Below are 22,570 nucleotides of genomic sequence, written 5' to 3'. Positions count from 1 at the left end.
AACAAAAGAGACCAGAGCAAAAATCAACAAAGCCAAAAGCTGGTTCTTTGAAAGGATAAATAAAATTGACAAACCATTAGCCAGATTCATCAATAAACAAAGGGAGAAAAATCAAATCAATAAAATAGAAATGAAAATGGAGAGATCACAACAGACAACACAGAAATACAAAGGATCATAAGAGACTACTATCAGCAATTATATGGCAATAAAATAGACAATGTGGAAGAAATGGAAAAATTCTTAGAAAAGTACAACTTTCCAAAACTGAACCAAGAAGAAATAGAAAATCTTAACAGACCCATCACAAGCACAGAAATTGAACTGTAATCAGAAATCTTCCAGCAAACAAAAGCCCAGGTCCAGACAGCTTCACAGCTGAATTCTACCAAAAATTTAGAGAAGAGCTAACACCTATCCTACTCAAACTTCCAGAAAATTGCAGAGGAAAGTAAACTTCCAAACTCATTCTATGAGGCCACCATCACCCTAATACCAAAACCTGACAAAGATGCCACAAAAAAGGAAAACTACAGACCAATATCACTGATGAACATAGATGCAAAAATCCTTAACAAAATTCTAGCAATCAGAATCCAACAACACATTAAAAAGATCATACACCATGATCAAGTGTGCTTTATCCCAGGGATGCAAGGATTCTTCAATATTCACAAATCAATCAATGTAATACACCACATTAACAAATTGAAAAATAAAAGACATATGATTATCTCAATAGATGCAGAGAAAGCCTTTGACAAAATTCAACATCCATTTATGATAAAAACTCTCCAGAAAGCAGGAATAGAAGGAACATACCTCAACATAATAAAAGCTATATATGACAAACCCACAGCAAACATTATCCTCAATGGTGAAAAATTGAAAGCATTTCTCCTGAAGTCAGGAACAAGACAAGGGTGCCCACTTTCACCAATACTATTCAACATAGTTATGGAAGTTTTGGCCACAGCAACCAGAGCAGAAAAAGAACTAAAAGGAATCCAAATTGAAAAAGAAGAAGTAAAACTCTCACTGTTTGCAGATGACATGATCCTTTACACAGAAAATCCTAAAGACTCCACTAGAAAATTACTAGAGCTAATCAATGAATATAGTAAATTTGCAGGATATAAAATCAACACATAGAAATCCCTTGCATTCCTATACACTAATAATGAGAAAATAGAGAAATTAAGGAAACAATTCCATTCACCAATGCAATGAAAAGGATAAAATACTTAGGAATATATCTACCTAAAGAAACTAAAGACCTATATATAGAAAACTATAAAACACTGGTGAAAGAAATCAAAGAGGACACTAACAGATGGAGGAATATACCATGTTCATGGATTGGAAGAATCAATATAGTGAAAATGAGTATACTATGCAAAGCAATCTATAGATTCAATGCAATCCCTATCAAGCTACCAGCGTTATTTTTCACAGAGCTAGAACAAATAATTTCACAATTTGTATGGAAATACAAAAAACCTCAAATAGCCAAAGCAATCTTGAGAAAGAAGAATGGAACTGGAGGAATCAACCTACCTGACTTCAGGCTCTACTACAAAGCCACAGTCATCAAGACAGTATGGTACTGGCACAAAGACAGAAATATAGATCAATGGAACAAAATAGAAAGCCCAGAGATACATCCACGCACCTATGGACACGTTATCTTTGACAAAGGAGGCAAGAATATACAATGGAGAAAAGACAATCTCTTAAACAAGTGGTGCTGGGGAAACTAGTCAACCACTTGTAAAAGAATGAAACTAGAAAACTTTCTAACACCATACACAAAAAAACTCAAAATGGATGAAAGGTCTAAACATAAGACCAGAAACTGTAAAACTTCTAGAGGAGAACACAGGCAAAACACTCTCCGACATAAATCACAGCAGGATCCTCTATGATCCACCTCCCAGAATATTGGAAATAAAAGCAAAAATAAACAAATGGGACCTAATTAAACTTAAAAGCTTCTGCACAACAAAGGAAACTATAAGCAAGGTGAAAAGACAGACTTCAGAATGGGAGGAAATAATAGCAAATGAAGCAACTGACAAAGAACTAATCTCAAAAATAAGCAAGCAACTCCTGCAGCTCAATTCCAGAAAAATAAATGACCCAATCAAAAAATGGGCCAAAGAACTAAACAGATATTTCTCCAAAGAAGACATACAGATGGCTAACAAACACATGAAAATATGCTCAACATCACTCATTACCAGAGAAATGCAAATCAAAACCACAATGAGGTACCATTTCACGCCAGTCAGAATGGCTGCTATCCAAATGTCTACAAGCAATAAATGCTGGAGAGGGTGTGGAGAAAAGGGAACCCTCTTACACTGTTGGTGGGAATGCAAACGAGTACAGCCACTGTGGAGAACAGTGTGGAGATTCTTTAAAAAGCTGGAAGTAGAACTGCCTTCAGTCAGTTCAGTTCAGTTGCTCAGTCATGTCTGACTCTTTGTGACCCCATAAATTGCAGCACGCCAGGCCTCCTTGTCCATCACCAGCTCCCAGAGTTCACTCAGATTCATGCCCATCGAGTCAGTGATGCCATCCAGCCATCTCATCCTTTGTCATCCCCTTCTCCTCCTGCCCTCAATCCCTCCCAGTATCAGAGTCTTTTCCAATGAGTCAACTCTTTGCATGAGGTGGCCAAAGTACTGGAGTTCACCTTTAGCATCATTTCTTCAAAAGAAATCCCAGGGCTGATCTCCTTCAGAATGGACTGGTTGGATCTCCTTGCAGTCCAAGGGACTCTCAAGAGTCTTCTCCAACACCACAGTTCAAAAGCATCAATTCTATGGTGCTCAGCTTTCTTCACAGTCCAACTCTCACATCCATACATGACCACTGGAAAAACCATAGCCTTGACTAGACAGACCTTTGTTGGCAAAGTAATGTCTCTGCTTTTGAATATGCTATCTAGGTTGGTCATAACTTTCCTTCCAAGGAGTAAGCATCTTTTAATTTCATGGCTGCAGTCACCATCTGCAGTGATTTTGGAGCCCAAAAAAATAAAGTCTGACACTGTTTCTACTGTTTCCCCATCTATTTCCCATGAAGTGATGAGACCAGATGCCATGATCTTCATTTTCTGAATGTTGAGCTTTAAGCCAACTTTTTCACTCTCCACTTTCACTTTCATCAAGAGGCTTTTTAGTTCCTCTTCACTTTCTGCCATAAGGGTGGTGTCATCTGCATATCTGAGGTTATTGATATTTCTCCCGGCAATCTTGATTCCAGCTTGTGCTTCTTCCAGCCCAGTGTTTCTCATCAGGTACTCTGCAGAGAAGTTAAATAAGCAGGGTGACAATATACAGCCTTGACGTACTCCTTTTCCTATTTGGAACCAGTCTGATGTTCCATGTCCAGTTCTAACTGTTGCTTCCTGACCTGCATATAGGTTTCTCAAGAGGCAGGTCAGGTGGTCTGGTATTCCCATCTCTTGAAGAATTTTCCACAGTTTATTGTGATCCACACAGTCAAAGGCTTTGGCATAGTCAACAAAGCAGAAATAGATGTTTTTCTGGAACTCTCTTGCTTTTTTGATGATTCAGCGGATGTTGGCAATTTGATCTCTGGTTCCTCTGCCTTTTCTAAACCAGCTTGAACATCTGGAAGTTCACGGTTCATGTATTGCTGAAGCCTGGCTTGGAGAATTTTGAGCATTACTTTACTAGCTTGTGAGATGAGTGCAATTGTGCAGTAGTTTGAGCATTCTTTGGCATTCCCTTTCTTTGGGATTGGAATGAAAACGGACTTTTCCAGTCCTGTGGCCACTGCTGAGTTTTCCAAATTTGCTGGCATATTGAGTGCAGCACTTTCACAGTATCATCTTTCAGGATTTGAAATAGCTCAACTGGAATGCCATCACCTCCACTAGCTTTGTTCGTAGTGATGCTTTCTAAGGCCAACTTGACCTCACATTCAGGGTGTCTGGCTCTAGGCAGGTGATCACACCATCATGATTATCTTGGTCATGAAGATCTTTTTTGTACAGTTCTTCTGTGTATTCTTGCCACCTCTTCTTAATATCTTCTGCTTCTGTTAGGTCCAGACCATTTCTGTCCTTTATCTAGCCCATCTTTGCATGAAATGTTCCCTTAGTATCTCTAATTTTCTTGAAGAGATCTCTAGTCTTTCTCATTCTGTTGTTTTCCTCTATGTCTTTGCATTGATCACTGAGGAAGGCTTTCTTATCTCTCCTCTATTCTTTGGAAGACTCCATTCAGATGTCTATATCTTTCCTTTTCTCCTTTACTTTTTGCTTCTCTTCTTTTCACAGCTATTTGTAAGGCCTCCTCAGACAGCCATTTTGCTTTTTTGCATTTTTTTTCCATGGGGATGGTCTTGATCCCTGTCTCCTGTACATAGTCATGAACCTCCATCCACAGTTCATCAGACATTCTATCTATCAGATTTAGTCCCTTAAATCTATTTCTCACTTCCACTGTATAATCATAAGGGATTTGATTTAGGTCATACCTGGATGGTCTAGTGGTTTTCCCTACTTTCTTTAATTTAAACCTGAATTTGGCAATAAGGAGTTCATGATCTGAGCCACAGTCAGCTCCTGAACTGCCTTATAACCCAGCAATTCCACTGCTGGGCATACATACCAAAGAAACTAGAATTGAAAGAGACACGTGTACCCCAATGTTCATCGCAGCACTGTTTATAATAGCCAGGACATGGAAGCAATCTAGATGTCCATCAGCAGATGAATGGATAAAAAAGCTGTGGTGCATATACACAATGGAGTATTACTCAGCCATTAAAAAGAATACGTTTGAATCCGTTCTAATGAGGTGGATGAAACTGTAGCCTATTATACAGAGTGAAGTAAGCCAGAAAGAAAAACACCAATACAGTATACTAACGCATATATATGGAATTTAGAAAGATGGTAATGATAACCCTGTATGAGAGACAGCAAAAGCAACACAGATGTATAGAACAGTCTTTCGGACTCTGTGGGAGAGGGAGAGGGTGGGATGATTTGGGAGAGTGGGATGATTTGGGAGAATGGCATTGAAACATGTATAATATCATATTTGAAACGAATTGCCAGTGCAGGTTTGATGCATAATACAGGATGCTTGGGGCTGGTGCACTGGGATGACCCAGAGGGATGGTACAGGGAGGGAGGTGGGGGGGGGGTTCAGGATGGGGAACATGTGTATACCTGTGGCAGATTCATGTTGATGTATGGCAAAACCAATACAATATTGTAAAGTAATTAGCCTCCAATTAAAATAAATAAATTTATGTTAAAAAAATAAAGTGGTGATAAAAAGATAAAAAGTCCTGCAGGGGCTTGGGAGAGGCACCATATAATTCTCCTTTGGAACACTGAGGAGACATCACCCAGAGAAGGGAACCTGTGACCTGTCTTAGGGGAAGTGTGTGAGTTTACCAGGTGAAGCTGGTAAAGCAGGAGGGCCTTTGTAGCAAAGATGTGGTATTGCGCTTGGGACACCGGGGACAGTATTTCAGGAGGGGCATGAGTGGAGTGCAGGCAATGAAGCTGGTGTCATTATTCTGAGGGCAGAGGGAAGCACTGAAAGGTTTAGGGAGGTGAGTCACACTGATGGGGGTGCTGGTCTGGAACCTCAAGCTGGTGCATGACAGTGGGCAGACAGCCTGGGGGCAGAGAGGCCAGTGAGAGGTGGAGGGCACAGCCCAGGCCTCCTCTCCACTGAGGAGAGGCCAAAGTGGCAAAAAAGGAAAAATACATGTGGGTGTGGGAGACTCAGACAGATGCGGACTTCAGCACTTCCTCTGCCACTCCCAGCTCCAAGCCCCCCACTTATTAGTTGTGTGACCCTCAGTTCAGTTCAGTTCAGTCGCTCAGTCATGTTCGACTCTTTGCAACCCCATGGACTGCAGCATGACAGGCCTCCCTGTCCATCACCAACTCCTGGAGTTTACTCAAACTCATGTCCATTCAGTTGGTGACGCCATCCAACCATCTCATCCTCTGTCGTCCCCTTCTCTTCCCACCTTCAATCTTTCCCAGCATCAGGGTCTTTTCAAATGAGTCAGTTCCCTGAGAAGGTATTAATATTTCTCTCTCAGCCTTGATGAATTAGCTGAAGTGGCAGCTAAAAGGGAAAAGCCCTGACTGGTGACGTCTAGTAAGTGTGAGATCCCTCCCCCATACCTGGAGGCAGAAGTTGGTGACTGATTTTTCTGCTCTGAGCCGCCCAGGGGTGCCAGGGAAAGCCTGAGTCTGATTGTTCAGAAAGGACGTGCAAGTATTCCCAAGCCTGCATGGTCCCCACAGTGCCTGGGCATCATGACAGACCTGGGGGCTAGGATCAGAGCCTCCAAAAGTGGGGGAGAGGAAAACGGAGCTAAAAGAACTGGACCAGATCTTTGGGTTTGAGTCACCACCCAGTCCCAGTCCTCTCTAGTCCTGGCCCTGCTGGGTCTGGCTGGGCCCTGCTCCAAGTCACATCTGCTCCTTGTCCTCAAGGAGGTCACCATCAACTAAGGAAGATTCACAGACTGGGCCATTGTGTAATGCAAGAGCATACCCAAGCCAGCTCCTCATGGGCAAGGTCTTACTAAACCACTGAGCCCTCATAGCTACCTTGGGAAGGAAGTACCATGGTGTCCACTTTATAAATAAGGAAACAGCAGCTTAAAGAGAAGGATAGGACCAGAGTCGTCCAGCTTGGAAGTGACTGAGTCAGTACAGAAATCACAACCTGGCCACCTCCAGGACCTGAGTGGCCAGCCTGGGCCAGGGGACTTGGGTTTCAGCAAGGTCAGGGTTGTGCCAGGACTCGATCTCAACATTATCAACCTGTGAGTTGTGACCCTGGGCCTCCCAGCAGGGAGGAAAAGGAGAGTCTGGATCAGCGAAGGGCCCACACCTGCATGGACCCTGGCCTTTGCAGAACTGAGTAGGGCTGACAGCTTCATGGCCTCCAGCTGTTCACTCATACCCTCCATGGGCAGGCCCACAAGGACAGCAATAGGGGTGCTTGTCCCCACCTCCAGGTTAAGTAAAGCAAAGGTGAAGGAGGTCTTGGTTTGAGGTCTAACTGTTCCCTTGTCTCAGCTCAGCCTCTTGTGAACTCTTTAGACTTGCACAGGCCTTTGCCCCTCTCTGAGCCTCAGCTTTCTGTCTGTAAAATGGGAACACTTACACAGACCACACACACTGTGAAAATGAAATGAGATAACATGTAAAAGGACCTCACCAGTCAGAGGAGTCAGTGTGCAGAGAATGCTAAAGCTAAAGGTAGCATATTTTCTTGCAGACAAAGGAATTTAAGAATGAGGGGCCTGGACCCTGCCGCTGACCTGCTCTGTGACTCTGAGACAGTGGTTTCCCCTCTCCGAGCTTCAGATCTCTGCTGGGCAGCCTGCTCTAGCCTCCTGTGTTCCTGGGCTGGAAAGGGAATTGGTTTCCATCAGTTCGGTTGGGAGTCCTAAGCCACGGCTGAAAGGAATCTGACCAGCCCCCCAGGCTCGTTGGAGCAGCTGGAAAAGACACAAACAAAACCCAGAAGCCAGTTAGTCCAGAACTGCCTCCCTCTGACCCAGGCGAACTTGTTGAGGTCTAACCTGCCTGTGACTTGGCCCACCCTCTGCACATGCTGTTCCTTCAGCCTGGAGGCTCTCCCCCGATTCCTACCCTTCACAACTCAGCAGTCCCCAGCAGAAGTTTTCACACACACGCTTCACCGGTGCTGACCTTTCCTCCAGGCTCCTGAATCACTTGTCCACAATACCTGCCTCCAGCTTGCACCTGTGAAAGGGTGACCTGGAGACCTGTGAGGTGGGGTCCCAGCCCTCTTTGATGCAGGAGTGGATAAGTTCAGAGAATTTAGGTCACACAGTAGATGGGAGGCCTTGTTCTCCAACTCCACTCTCCTGGCCTCTCACTGGCTGGGGCAGTGACTTGATTCCTGTAGAGGCTGGGGAAGAGCTTAAAGGCAGGCAGTTATTTCTGAGAACGCTTATCTCCTGGGGATGTTAGGGTTCGAAAGACCTGTGGCTTGCTCAGGATGCCACAGCCCTTTCAGACTGAGCGCGATGGCTCTTGGAGGAGTTTCGTGTCCCGTTTCCAAGCCCGCTTCGCGAAGCAGTAGGGGCGGGATGGCCCCCGAGGACTGCGGATTGCCAACGGTTCAGGGAGGAAGCAGTTAATAGGGGTCTTGCTGCCCCCCCCCGACCCCGTTCGCCCTGGGAAATCCCATCCCCAGCCAGCCGTCTCGCTGTTCCTTTAAGGTGGGGCCCGGCACCTGGAGCCACTCGGAGCCGCTCCACCCGGGAGTCTCCGCCAGTCCGGCTGCTGGCCGGGAGGACGCGGATCCGAGGAGAGGTGGGGCGGGCCGCGTCCCGGAGCCCAAGCGCAGGTTCCCCGCAGCCGTCTGCTAAGCCTGGGGCAGGAGTGGGGCTGGTCATCACCGGAGTCGACAGCCAAGCAGGATTCCGTGCGCCCCTCAAAGCCCCCACCCGGTGGCCGAGCCCCTGCCCGGTGAAGGGGGCTTGGCACCGCTCCCACCGGGACCGGGACGGGACCCTTGAACTAGACCCCCAGCCGGACGTTAGCCTTTCTGCAGGGGCGTGGAGAGCAGGGCGGGGGGACGGTCGCCAGGGCCGCCCCTAACGCTAGGCGCCCCCAGCAGGCCGGAGGGACCGCCTTTCCCAGGTTCGCGCTGCCCTCGGGCTCGACAGCCACCATGTCTTCACCCCGGGTGGATTCGTCGGGCTCCTCGCGCGGGATCCACGCCTGACCCTACGGCGCGATGACTGCGCCCAAGGTGGGTATAAACTTCCTTAACTGCGCCCCCCGCCCCGCCCCCGTCTTCAGGAGCAGCTCGGCTCCTCCTAAGCCAACGCCGCCTGGTCCCCTTCCCTTCACCCTGACCTCAGTGATTTAGTGCGCAGAGTTTGGACACCCAAGTCTCCTCCTATCTGTGCTGTGACTCGCTGGGTGGCCTTGGACCATTGGCGCTTGGAGCCTCAGTTTGCCCCCGGGGTTACGGTGAAGATCGTTCAGAACACTTCTTGTTCAGATGGTTTAGTTCTTTACAGAAAACTGCCACCTAAAGTTCTCTGGTTGGTAGCGGGGACAGTAGGATATCATTGTGCCCATTTCACAAAGGAGGAAACGGAGGCACGGAGGATCTAGGCAACTCACCCAGTGTCAGAGCCAGGCTTCCTCCTCTGTCCAGCTGTGCCACTGCTTGCCAGCCTCCCATTTCATCTTCACAACCTGCTCTTCCCCGGGAGGCAGTACCTTGAGCTCAGAGATGTTGAGCACCCTGATCAAGATCACAGAGCAAACAAGAGTGGCCATAGTCAAAGGGACATGACTTCACCGACAAAGTCCGTCTAGTCAAAACTGGTTTTTCCAGTAGTCACGTATGGATGTGAGAGTTGCACCATAAAGAAAGCTGAGGGCCGCAGAATTGATGCTTTTGAACTGTCTTGTTGGAGAAGACTCTTGAGAGTCCCTTGGACTGCAAGGAAATCAAGCCAGTCCATCCTAAAGGATATCGGTCCTGAATATTCATTGGAAGGACTAGTGCTGAAGCTGAAACTCCAATACTTTGGCCACCTGATGTGAAGAACTGACTCATAGGAAAAGACCCTGATGCTGGGGAAGATTGAAGGCAGGAGGAGAAGGGGATGACAGAGGATGAGGTGGTTGGATGGCATCACCGACGTGATGGACATGAGTTTGAGTAAGCTCTTGGAGCTGGCAATGGACAGAGAAGCCTGGCGTGCTCCAGTCCATGAGGTCGCAAAGTGCTGGACACAACTAAGGACTGAACTGACAGAGGGAGTGACAGCTCTAGCTGGTGGGAGGTGTGCATGGCAGCAGCAGAAAGACTTCTGCAAGGATGCGGTGTTTGGCATGGGCCTCGAAGGGGGTTGTGAAATGAGGGCCCTGAATGGGGACAGAGGGCTCCCCAGGCGGAGGGAGCAACAGGTATACAGGACCCCAGGTGGCAGGAACTTGGTGGCATGGATTGGAATAGGAGGGAGCTGGAAGGAGGGGGCCAGCCTGGCAGCCTGAGTGCTGGATTGAGAATGGCACTTCTCTGGGGCTGGACTGGGGTCATGCCCTCCAGGGCAGGGAGCCCTTCCTTCCTCCCCCCTGATCAGGGTCCAGGGTGCACTCCTGTGAAGGGTGAGTAAACTGCCTGAAGACCACCTCTCTGAAATGGACCAGGGGAATCTTGGGTGAGCACATCCTGCTGATAATCCATCAGAGCCCTGATCTGTAAAAATAATGAAAACTACCGCACAACAGAGTGGTCTGTCCTTCATCCAGCAGACACTGACAGCTTCCACTGCCCAGGGGTGGCAGGTCATTGTGCACTCTGCCTGCCCATGGAGCGGGGGAATCCACATGGAGAGGGGCTGACTCACACAGAAGGAGATGAGGTGGCCTCCAATGAGACCATGCTAGGGGTGATCCAGGGGCTTCTCCGAGGTCCGGAAGCATTTGAGTCAGGAAGGAGGGCAGGGCATTTTAGAAAGTGGGAACTGACTGAGCTAAAGACTTACAAATGCATCTATTCACAGCATGGTCTAGACTTTATATACTGAAAAATACAGATCTATCTAGCTGTGCACTCACAGGTATTTGAGTTAGACGTGTGTGTGTGTTAGTTGCTCAGTTGTGTCTGATTCTTTGCAACCCCATGGATTGTAGCCCACCAGGCTCCTCTGTCCATGGAATTCTCCAGGCAAGAATACTGGAGTGAGTAGCCATTCTTTCTCCAGGGGATCTTCCCAGCCCAGGGATCAAACCTGGGTCTCCTGCATTGCAGGCAGATTCTTTACCATCTGAGCCACCAGGGAGTCAGAGTAGACCTGGTTCAGATTTGGCATTGACCTCAGACAAGCTGTCACCCTTGCAGCTCCAGTGTCTTCAGGACCTAGTGCTGTTGCAAGGATTAAGATGGGGGCACCTGTAAGTTGCTGGGTGTGGTTCCCAGCCCCTGTAAATGCCCAGCACACACCTGCTGCCACTATCATCAGGGATGCAGGCCAAGGGAGGAGGACCCAAAAGGAAGCATCCACTGTGGATCGTGCTCATCTCTGATGGGTAGCATTAATGATATTTGCATTTTCATTCTCTTATCTGGTTTTCTCCTCTCCTCCACAATGAGGAACTATTGCTTTTATAGAAATTTAAAAGCATCATAAGTTACCTTACAATGCAGGGGTTGACACACAAGCTGTATGCTGCTTTGGTAAAGTCTCTCATCTCCCTGGACTCAGTCTCAGTTCAGTTCAGTTGCTCAGTCGTGTCTGACTGTGCGAACCCATGGACTGCAGCATACACACATACATACTTTAAAAAATTTTTTATTTTTTAATTGAAGGATAATTGCTTTACAGAGTTGGTGATGCTTTACAGTTGCTTTACATCACCAACTCCTGGAGCTTGTTCAAACTCATGTCCATCGAATCAGTGATGCCATCCAACCATCTCATCCTCTGTCATCCCCTTCTCCTCCTGCCTTCAATCTTTCCCAGCCTCGGGGTCTTTTCAAATGAGTCAGTTCTTCACATCAGGTGGCCAAAGTGTTGGAGTTTCAGCTTCAGCATCAGTCCTTCCAGTGAATATTCAGGACTGATTTTCTTAGGATGGACTGGTTGGATCTCCTTGCTGTCCAAGGGACTCTCAAGAGTCTTTTCTAACACCACAGTTCAAAAGCATCAATTCTTCAGTGCTCAGCTTTCTTTATAGTCCAACTTTCACATCCACACATGACTACTGGAAAAATCATAGCTTTGACTAGATGGACCTTTGTTGGCAAAGTAATGTCTCTGTTTTTTAATAAGCTGTCCAGGTTGGTCATAACTTTTCTTCCAAGGAGCAAGCATCTTTTAATTTCATGGCTGCAGTCACCATCTGCAGTGATTTTGGAGCCCCCCAAAATAAAGTCTGTCACTGTTTCCACTGTTTCCCCATCTATTTCCCATGAAGTGACGGGACCAGATGCCATGATCTTCGTTTTCTGAATGTTGAGCTTTAAGCCAACTTTTTCACTCTCCTCTTTCACTTTCATCAAGAGGTTCTTTAGTTCCTCTTCGCTTTCTGCCATAAAGATGGTGTTATCTGCCATAAGGGTGGACTCAGTCTAGTCATTTGCAAAACAAGAATTTCTTTCCCTGCCCTGACCATCTGCCTCAGTTGTGGTCAGATGAGACGCCAGGTGTGAAGGGGAACTGTCAAGTGTCAACATATAGGTGAGGGGTTAAACTGTTACCGATTTGCTGGGGTTTTTTTTCTTTCAGTTTTTCCTTCTGACAGCCTTTCCTTGGAGAGAGTGTAGTGAGGTTCTTTTTCTCCCCCAGAGAAAACACCTTGAGCTGGAGATAGGAGGCACTTGCCCCATTGACAGATTCACAGGAAGAGAACCAAAGGTAATTTACAAATGGCATGTTTCTATATGCTTCTGGTGGCCTGGAGGCTCAGGAAGATTGGGGTCCACTCCTTGAGTACCTCATTTCATGTATACATTTTATCTTTCTTGCTCACATGTGTACATAGACACACATACACACTTTAAAAAAATTTTATTTTTTAATTGAAGGATAATTGCTTTACAGAATTTTGCTGTTTTCTGTCAAACCTCAACATGAATCAGCCATGGGTATACATATATCCCCTCCCTTTTGAACCTCCCTCCCATCTCCCTCCCCACCTCATCCCTCTAGGTTGATACAGAGCCCCTGTTTGAGTTTCCCGAGCCATACAGCAAATTCCTGTTGGCTATCTGTTTTACATTTGGTAATGTAAGTTTCCATGTCACTCTTTCCATACCTCTCACCCTCTCCTCCCCTCTCCCCATGTCCATAAGTCTATTGTCTTATGTCTGTTTCTCCATTGTTGCCCTGTAAATAAATTCTTCAGTACCATTTTTCTAGATTCTGTATATATGCATACACACATTTTTAAACACATCTGGAAACATGCCCTTTTGAAATCTAAAGTCTCACCTACTAGATCTTGAACACTTTGCCATGCTCTTCAGCTCCCCAAGCACGCTTCCCTGGTGGCTCAGAGGTTAGAGCATCTGCCTGCAATGTGGGAGACCTGGGTTCAGGAAGATACCCTGGAGAAGGAAATGGCAACCCACTCCAGTATTCTTGCCTGGAGAATCCCATGGATGGAGGAGCCTGGTGGGCTACAGTCCACGGGGTCGCTAAGAGTCAGACACCACTGAGCGACTTCACTTTCAGCTCCCCGAGGAGTGTGTCTTTGAATGACTGCACAGCAGGGCATTGTTCAGATGTACCCTGTTAGGCTGGGCAAGCCCCATTTGGAAGGCTGACCATTAGTCTTCCTGAGGTCTATGAGTCCCCGGCCCTCTCCTTCACTGGCTCAACTTGTGGAAAAGGAGAGGGGGATTCTGTAAGTTTTCCTGGAGAGCACACATCTCCATCCATCTATCTGTAAGGATGAGGAGACAGGTCAGGCGCAGTTGGGAGGCTTATCCCAGGACACGGCTGGTGAGCTGCAGAGTAGGGACCAAAACCAGACTCCAAGGCTGGGTGCTGCAGCAGCATTCCCTCCCCTCTCCCAATCCCTCCCAGCTAGGAGAGGGGCTTTTCACCCAACAAGGTTTATTCAGCAACACTCTTTCTCATTTAGGAGAATTTCTTCAACAACTGTTTATGGAGCAGCTACTATGTGCTAGGCACTAGGGGATAGAGCTGTAAACAAGGCAGATACAGACCCTGCCCTCAGGGAGCTTGCTGTCTGGTTAGGACAAGACACAAAGAGAAGTCAGACAGATAACAGCTTGGTCAATGAAGGCCCAGGGGACTCTGAGTTTAAAGTGTCCCCTTTGAAGGCTTCTCAGGTGAGAGTCAAGCTGAGCGTCGAGAAGACATTGATGATAGCAAGTTACCAGGGAGAGGGAACAGCGTGTACAATGACCTGGATGTTGGTTTTGGAGAAATCCCTTCCTGTCTGTATAATCTGGAGCCAGGGTTCCTCCCAGGTGTTTTTTCCCACCCCCTGGGCATTTTGTTTTTCCTCACTGAGATAACACTGTGTGCTTAATTTGGCACCTAAGTTGGAAAACGTCAGATATCATAAGAATTTCCCCCTGTTGTTAAATATCTGTGCTGAGCTTTATTTATTTTTTTTTTAGATCAGTTATGAATATTCCATCTAGATTTTATGCCATGGTTTATTCACCCTTTGTCTATAGTTGGACATTTAGGCTCTTTCCAAATTATGACCATTAAAAATAAGGCCACAAAACCACCTTTTTGCATGAAATTTTGCTTTGTGCTGTGAATCTCAGCTCCAGGCTTCTCAGTGCCCTTTCCCCACTGGCGCCAGTACCTGCCCCCGGTTTCAGGGTCTTCCTCTGTCAGACGGAGATTTGTAGTTGTTGTTTAGTCACTAAGTCATATCCTACTCTTTTGCAACTCCGTGGACTGTAGCCCACCAGGTCCTCTGTCCATGGAATTTCCCAGGCAAGAATACTGGAATGGGTTGCTATTTCCTTCTCCAGGGAATCTTCCCAACCCAGGGATCGAACCCAGGTCTCCTGCATTGCAGGCAAATTCTTTACCAACTGAGCCACCTGGGAAGCCTATTAAATGGAGATAAGAGCATCACCCTTTCGAGATTGTGACCTGGGTGAAGTGAGACAACGCATAAGCAGCAAGCCCCTCTCCTGGCAGGCCTGGCGGACCCCACGGGGTTCACTCTCCTCCCTCCCAGCCTGCAGGAGACGCAGAGAGGAGTCTCATACCCACCAAGCAGATGAGGCCTCTGAGTCCTGGGGGAAGGCCGGGAAGGAAGGAGCCACACTGAGTCCTGCCAGGTCCCAGGTGTGGTGCCAGGACATTGGGACACATGATCTGTGGCCTTCAGAGCAGCCCTGGAGGGCTGGGAGCATCACCTCCATTCCACAGATGAGGAAGCAGAGGCACAGAGGAGTCAAACGACCCCTCCGAGAGCATGCAGTGATCTCAGGCAGGACTAAAACCCAGGTCTGGTACCCGCAGGCCTCTCACAGGGCTTGTTTCCTCTTTTCTCTCCTTTTCTGTCCAGACTTGTGACAGGGCCCGCGTGGCCTCCACCCTGCGCTACTGCATGATGGCCAGCGGCATGGTGGTCCTAGTGGCTGGGACCCTCTGCTTCGCCTGGTGGAGTGAAGGGGACGCAGGGCCCCCACCCAGCCAGTTGGCCCCGCCCAGTGGATGCCCTGAGCCTGAGGCCCCCCGTGCCCTGCTCAGGTCGGTTAGCTTCTTCTGCTGCGGCGCAGGTGGCCTGCTGCTGGTCTTCGGCCTGCTGTGGTCGGTCAAGGCCAGCACCCAGAAGCTGCTTCGATGGGACCCATACCACCTCTCCAGGGACCTGTACTACCTCACTGTGGAGTCCTCAGAGAAGGAGAGCTGCAGGTCAGGTGCAGCTGTGGGGAGTGGGGGCCACAGGTAGGGCCTGGTCACACCATTAGGCATTTACTCAATAGACTCCCATGGGGTTTCTCCTCTGGTCTAGGCTTTAGCTATGCTTTGGGGTCCTGGAGGCTGATCATCACTCCTGGAAGTGTTTTAAGTCCCTTGACAGAGGCAGGCTTTGACAAATCAGAGTAGTTAAAGCTGTGAAAGAGGGCAGATGTGGTCCTGTGGGACATGGAAAAATCCAGGAAGGCTTCCTGGAGGAAGTGGCAGTAGAGATTAGCATGGTATTGGGCAGAGTAGTGTAGGGGTTAAGAATTTACCCACAGGAGTCAGACCCATAGGGATCCTCTCCTGGTTCTATCACTAACTAGCTATGGGACTTCAGGAGATTATGCAACCTCACTGAACCTCAACATCTCATCAGAAATGAAACAGGAGTCATAAGAATGACACATGTAGCAAATTCCTGTATGATAGTTGCATGTTGTCGTTGAGTCGCTAAGTCCTATCTGACTCTTTGCGACCTCATGGACTGCAGCACACTAGGCTTCCCTGTCCTTCACTATCTCCTGGAGTTTTTCAAACTCACGTCCCTTCAGTCAGTGATGCCATGCAATCCAAACACCTTATCCTCTGGCTCCCCCTTCTCCTCCTGCCCTCTATCTTTCCCAGCATCAGGGTCTTTTCCAATGAGTCGGCTCATAGTACTTACCTGAGATGATGTATATGAAGAACTCAGCCCAGAGCCTGGCACACAATAGATGCACAGCAAATGTCAACTTTTCCTCAAGCGGATAAGGTGGAGAGAGCTGTCTTAAGCAGGCAGAGGAGCATGTGCAAAAGCCCAGGGATGAGGTAGGGAATGGAGAAAAAATCTTACATTTACATAATATTTCTCATATTTTTCTAAATCACTCCGTCCCAGGAGACTGTTTAGGCCTTTTTCCCCTTAATCCTCCCTCATGGATTGTTAATACCACAGATATACTGTATATTTGGTCTGCATGTATATCTGTGCTTTATACATAAGCACAGTATCAGCAAGAATCCCAGAACCAATTTTTGACCTGTTGAGAATGCATGTGTCTTACATGCTCTTATTATTTACTTACTCTTTCACCAAGTGTCTGCTGTGCCTGCATATATCAGGGGCCTGCATGCACCTTCCCCAGTCCAGCCCACCTGCAAGGTAAGAATTACTATTTACAGAAAAAGAGGGTAGGGTTATACAGCTAGAAAGTGGCAGAGCCTGCTGGCTGTGAGGTGTGTGTTCCCCTACACCACTCTGTAAGCACTGGATTTGCATGCACTAAGGGCTAAACCAGATATCCATGAGTTGGCCTGGGACCTGGGCACTCTTCTTCCCTGAGTTAGAGAGGAAAAGGCATCCTGAGTTAAAGAAGGTAACAGATTAGTCCCTGCTACTGGCCTGTGACTCCCTGAGGTCACAGACAATAGCATGTTCAATAGAAGTCCCTTAGTCCAGTGGTCAGGCCTTGATTTGACTTTAGAGGGAAGGGCAGGAACTTGGGGCCTCTTCACTTCTCAGATGAGAAACCTGGGTCTCAGAGAGACCAGTGACCTACCTGGTCACACAGTGAGTTATTGGTTGGAACCAGATTATGTCTCAGGGTACCTGTCCTTCCCCGCCCAGCCTGACCTGAGGACAGAGAATGGGTGTTGTCAATACACACAGTCATGTTGATCCAACAGGGTCTGGGCCACGGCTGCATGTCAGGTGGGGGAACTCAGCCTTCTTTCCCAGCAGAGCCAGGGAGGAACTCACCCACTGCAGGCTGCTCATGGTCCATCAAGTTCAGAGACCATGTCTTAGACTCAGAGCTGGGATGGTTTCATGTTGGTGAGGCTGCTTCTGCTAATGGTTCTTTCTTGTCCCTGGGGCTGAGCCATCCTGGCCCTCCTACTGAAAGCCCAGCATCTGGGCCCCATGGGAAGGTCACTTAGCTGTCCCTGCCTCCAGGCACCTTGCTCTCTGTGGGTAACTCCAGGTTCAAGACAAAGGCCATTTAGGCTGATGACTTGGGTGGGCCCGTTTCCCTCTTGGGGCCTCAGAGTCCTTATTTATTCATCTGCTTATTCTTTCATGCATTTCACCAACATTTACTGAGTACCTAATTCTGCAGGGCACTTACAATGAAGCAGTGGACAAAATAGACAAAACCGCTCACCCATATGAAAGGTGAGCCCTAGATGAAGTGCCTGGGTGGGAGGCCTCTGGGATTCCCCACTCCCAACCACAGTGAGAACAGCAGAAAAAAGCATGGGTCTAGTCGGACATAAGGCTGTCAATGTCTACTCTTTCCTAAGCTGTGTGTTCTTGACTTAGACTCTCTGAGCCACATCTAGTTTTTCCTGTCAATCCTGGAATTTTCCCTAGGATTGCTGTTAGGCTCAAATGAGATGATAGATGGGGAGGTGAGTTTACTGCAAAACTCAATCCTCTTCCTTTGCTTTCATTTGATGATGTACTTTCATGCCCATTGATTTAAGCCTCACTGATTAAAAGGCAAGGTAAAGTCCATTTTACAGATGAGAAAGCTGAGGTATGGAGAGATTAGGGATCAGGTTGGGGAGGTGTGATGGTTGGCGTTGGCTGGGGCTTTGCTGCTTAGTTGATGTGTGGCCCTAGCTTACCTGTGCGATGACTGACCAGGCTTGTCACGAATGTGAAATGAGATTAGAGAGCTTGAGTGTAGGGCAAATAGTGCTTCACCCCTGGCCCCTTTCCCCTTTCCCTACTATGTTTGTCTGACTCAGCTGAATGGTGGAGAAGCTGGTGCTAGGCTCGGATCTCCTGTCTCCTCCAGGCTCAGTGAAGCTTCCTGAGCACAGGGACTACAGCAGCCTGCCTGCCCCACCCCGCTGCAGGGAGCCATGTCCAGAATGCTCCATGAATGGGTCTGCCCCTCAAGTGTGCGATGTGGTCCCCCTGCCTCGGGCTTCATGTTTGCCAAGCTTCTGGCTTCCGGGACCATGCCGGTGGTGACCCGGGGCTGGGTAGGCCCAGCTGGCTAGGTGAGATGGTGTGAGGGCTACTGTATCTGCCCTCTGAGCAAACTTCCTGCTGTGGGCTGGTCTCACCCAGTAGCTGTGCCCTGCCCTGCCAGCTGTTGCCTGCTGAAGCAGTGCCAGGGTACCCAAAGCCTGCCTCGTGTCTCCCAGGCTTGGAGAAGTAGGGAGTGGCTGGGGCATGGCCAGGAGGTGAGCAGGGCAGGAGATGTGGGCTTCTGGAAGCCTAATCACCCATATTTTCCTGAGTGTTGTTAAAGCATTTTCCCTTTTCCTGAATCTATAAAATAGTAATTGTTATCCTCATTTTATGGATGAGAAGAAAGAGGCTCAGATTGGGTGTGAACATAGCCTAGGTCACGTAGCAACTGAACCTAGCTTGCCTGCCTCCAGGAGCAATATTCTTTGTCTGCCCTCACTTCAAATGACACTGTGAGTCAGAGGCGGGTGGGACCCCTTATCAGCTTCCTTGGCTGAAGTGCCCTGTATTATCTCATTTAATCTTCACATGGTCCTGTGAGGTCAGTGCCCGTATCATCCCTGTTTACAGATGGGGAAACTGGGGCTCAGGTTAATAGAGTTACTGACTGTTTGCAAAAGTTTTCACTTTCATCTCAGGTTTAAAGGATTTGTTAACAAAATAAGCCACTCGTTATATTCAAGTAAATAGTACAGATATTTATTAGAGAATTGTCTAACTTATTTTCAACATACTAACATTAAAAGAAAAGAGAAATAGACCAGAGAATACATCACCAAATTGGGTTTTGAGCAACATCCAGACTTAAACAGCGCTGGGATGTCCCGTGTCACAGCACATCTAGAGTCCCAGTTGGGAAAGGGTCGCAGGCAGCGCGTCGGCTCTGTGGGTGAGACTTCAAAGACTGCAGTTTGGGGTTCCCATTTATAATCCCAGGATGGTGGCAAACTGACATCATCATCAATCTGTGACCAAACTGCAGCTCTGGCTTCTTGTTGCTGCTGCTGCTAAGTCGCTTCAGTCGTATCCGACTCTGTGCGACCCCATAGACAGCAGCCCACCAGGCTCCCCTGTCCCTGGGATTCTCCAGGCAAGAACACTGGAGTGGGTTGCTATTTCCTTCTCCAATGCATGAAAGTGAAAAGTGAAAGTGAAGTCGCTCAGTCGTGTCCAACTCTTAGCAATCCCATGGACTGCAGCCCACCAGGCTCCTCCGTCCATGGGATTTTCCAGGCAAGAGTCCTGGAGTGAGGTGCCATTGCTGGCTTTCTGTTAATTGCTGTTTATTTTGTCTTGTAAAACTTGGAATGTCGTTAAGCCTGGGGCATGGTTGGCCGGGCCCCCTCTAGCGGCTCCACAATCTACAGATCTCTCCTGCATCTTATCTCTGGTGCTGCAAGTCTTGCACTCACGGCAGACAGTCACTCACAGTCAGGGCAGTGCCCAGGCAGGTTAGAAGCAAGGTCAGAGGCCTGCTCTGCTTTGTCTCTGAAGCCTAAACAAGACTATTCATTTAATTTCCCTAACACTGACCCACGATCTCCCACTGAGAATGTAGCTGAGCAGGGAGCTGGACCAGCCAACGCTGTGACTCATAATCAACCTTAGAGACGCCTGGGGTGGGAAGGGACCTCCAGAATCACTTGTCAGCCCCTGTATGTGGCAGTATCTTCCCAAAGCAGAAGCAGCCTAGACATAGGATCAGTGACATTCTTACCCCCAAGGTCCTGGGAAGGGAAGGAGCACTGACTCCCCACAGGTGATTCTCCAGGGCCCTGAGAGGATGGAGGGTCAGCCTCATTTCCATCAGCTTTGGTGTGGCTGGGATGCAAGTGACCTATTCTTGGAATCTAGAGGGCAGAGCCTGGTCAGAAGAGCCTGGATGGATCTCAAGTCCCTCCAGGGTGGTTCATCTAGGGGAGGTGGGGGAAAGTCACAAGAAAGCCAAGCTGCTCAGCGATAGATATGGTTGACTGGGTAGATAGTGAGCTCTCTGTCTCTGGAGGTATGCAAGCAGAGGTAGTCACTTAGCAGACTTACCATATCAGGGTGTCAAGCATTCAGATGGGCAGGGGAATTAAGGTCTCCCATCTTTCCCTGAGCAGCTGCAACTCCAGACCTTGTAAGGGAGATTACAGTAAGATGGAAGTCTTTCTCCCCATGGATCACCATTTAGTTTTTCAACAAACAACCCCCCCCCACCCCAGCATCAATCCCTGGACACTTAAAGTCAGTCCCTTCCCTAGGGGACCACCAGGTGGGGTCAACGCAGTGACAGAGGGGAGAGTCCTGTGGGGGCGCAGAGCAGGGAGTGGGAGCTTGGTGAGGGGAGGTCAGCAGAGCTCCCCAGAGGAGACTCCAAGGACAAGTGGGAACTGACAGGGAAGCAGGGAAGGTATGAGGGAGGTGAGAAGGACTTTCCCTGCAGAGAGAATTGAGGAGACAAGAGGGTGTGATGAGCCCGGGCAGAGAGCTAACTGAATGGGGAACTGACGACAAGGGAGGGAGAGCAGAGTCTAGGAGCTGAGGTGGGCATGGGCGGGTGGCTGTCAAGCTCCAGCGGTGTTTGCGGGGCCCAGGGAAGCCCATAGCCTCCCTCCCCCTCTCGCTGGTGTGCAGGCGGGTTTCACCCCACCCCTGCTGATAGCCTCTCTTCTATTCCTCTAGGACCCCAAAGGTGATTACCGTCCCCACTTACGAGGAGGCTGTGCGCTGCCCTCTGGCTGGGGGACTCTCGACACCACCTGCGTCCCCTGTGGAGGAAGACCTGGAGCGCAGAGCCTCAGGGGATGCCCTGCCTGGGGCCCAGCCCCCCTTGCCTCCACCTAGCTATGAGAGCCTCATCTTCGCTACTGGTGGCATCCCTGGAGAGATAGCACCTGGGGCTGCATGCTCCCTCACGGGTCCTGTTCAGATTACAGAGGGTGGAAGTTAAAGTCTTCTAGCAGGACTGGAAGCTGGAGACCAGTGATGGGCTTCTTCTAAGTGTCTGGTCCAGTGCCTGATACACACAAGCAGTCAACAAATACTGCTGAATGCTGTTTTGTTTTTTCTATTGCTGTGTAACAAATGGCTGAAAATAAATCCATTTTATTATCTCTCATGATTCTGTGGATTGCCTGGGCCCAGCTGGGTGGTTCTACTGCCCCTTGTGATGCTGGTGGGGCTGCAGTCCATGGGGCCCAGTATGCCCAAGATGGCACTTTCACATGGCAGTTACTGTTGGCTGTCAGCTGGGAAATATTCTTGAGCTGATGAGGAAATTGGGGCCTAGAGGCAGAGACAGGACTGGCCCAAAGTAATGCATTGAGTTTCGGTTATACCAAAAAAACATGAACTCTGAATTCAGACCATCTGTGCATGAGTTCCACCAGGTACCCGCTGAGTGACTTTGGACAAGGGATTATACCTCTCTGCCTCAGTTTCCTCATCTGTTAAAAGGGAATTACAGAGGCACCAGCCCCTACCTGAGAGAGCTGAGTTTTGAGCATTAAATGAGATGATAGCAGGTGACATGAGATCACACTGAACCTGCAGGCTTAGTGTTAATGTAGCAAACAATAAAGGCAGACTTCTGAGCTCAGCGGCAGCGTCTCTTAAGCATGCAGTGATTGTCGGATTTTGATAGTAGAGGTAACTACGCGGGGCCCCCCCCCCCCCCCCCCCCCCCCGCCCCACTAGGCGCCTCTGCTCCTAGACCTCCTGTGACAGGGAGCTCCACACCTCTTCTGTATTCCAGATGTGATAGAAATGTCTGCTTCCAGAATGTCATACCCCATTCACAGATGAGAAAACTAGCCCAGACAGGTTAAGTAACCTTCCCAGGGTCACTCCGCAAGCAGGAGTTCAAAGTCTTGGGGCTCACTCAACTGTGTAGGTACAGCATTCCCCGAGAAGCTTCCCATTTACCAGGCCAGGCTCCCTGCAGTTCTTTCACATCCTCAAGCTCTTTGCTACAAGCAGTGTCCCCATTTAACAGGTGTGGAAACTGAGTCTAAGAGAGGTAAAATCACAGAGAATAAAAGTTTCTCATATAAATAAATGTGTTTTCATTCAGGCCTGGTTTGGTTCCAGTCCTTGGATCCTCCCATTTAGGCCTGGACCAGCTCGTTACCTGCCATC

The 22,570-nt window shown here is 48.5% G+C and overlaps 1 protein-coding gene across 3 annotated transcripts; it reads left to right on the top strand.

The window, feature by feature from the left end:
• The first annotated feature begins 8,359 nt into the window (after positions 1 to 8,359).
• Positions 8,360 to 21,551, top strand: TMEM61 (transmembrane protein 61). Of its 3 annotated transcripts, XM_040231062.1 has the most exons (3): positions 8,360 to 8,807; positions 15,086 to 15,270; positions 21,116 to 21,551. In XM_040231062.1, the coding sequence occupies exons 1-3, from the start codon at positions 8,793 to 8,795 to the stop codon at positions 21,381 to 21,383; spliced, it is 468 nt and encodes a 155-aa protein (XP_040086996.1). In that variant the 5' UTR covers positions 8,360 to 8,792; the 3' UTR covers positions 21,384 to 21,551. The 3 variants fall into 3 exon arrangements, 1 of the variants encoding a protein (XP_040086996.1); XR_005719389.1 differs by lacking the exon at positions 15,086 to 15,270 and having other exon boundaries at positions 21,116 to 21,203; XR_005719388.1 differs by lacking the exons at positions 8,360 to 8,807; positions 15,086 to 15,270 and adding an exon at positions 15,284 to 15,468 and having other exon boundaries at positions 21,116 to 21,202.
• The last annotated feature ends 1,019 nt before the right edge of the window (positions 21,552 to 22,570 follow it).

The sequence above is a fragment of the Oryx dammah genome, unplaced genomic scaffold (assembly GCF_014754425.2).
Source record: "Oryx dammah isolate SB20612 unplaced genomic scaffold, SCBI_Odam_1.1 HiC_scaffold_28, whole genome shotgun sequence".
Classification (NCBI taxonomy): domain Eukaryota; kingdom Metazoa; phylum Chordata; class Mammalia; order Artiodactyla; family Bovidae; genus Oryx; species Oryx dammah.
This window is presented reverse-complemented; position numbering and strand designations above follow the sequence as displayed.

Coding starts and splice junctions, on each gene's coding strand:
- TMEM61 (XM_040231062.1), top strand. Junction 15,271..21,115: donor GCCCCCCGTGCCCTGCTCAG/GTCGGTTAGCTT, acceptor CTATTCCTCTAG/GACCCCAAAGGTGATTACCG.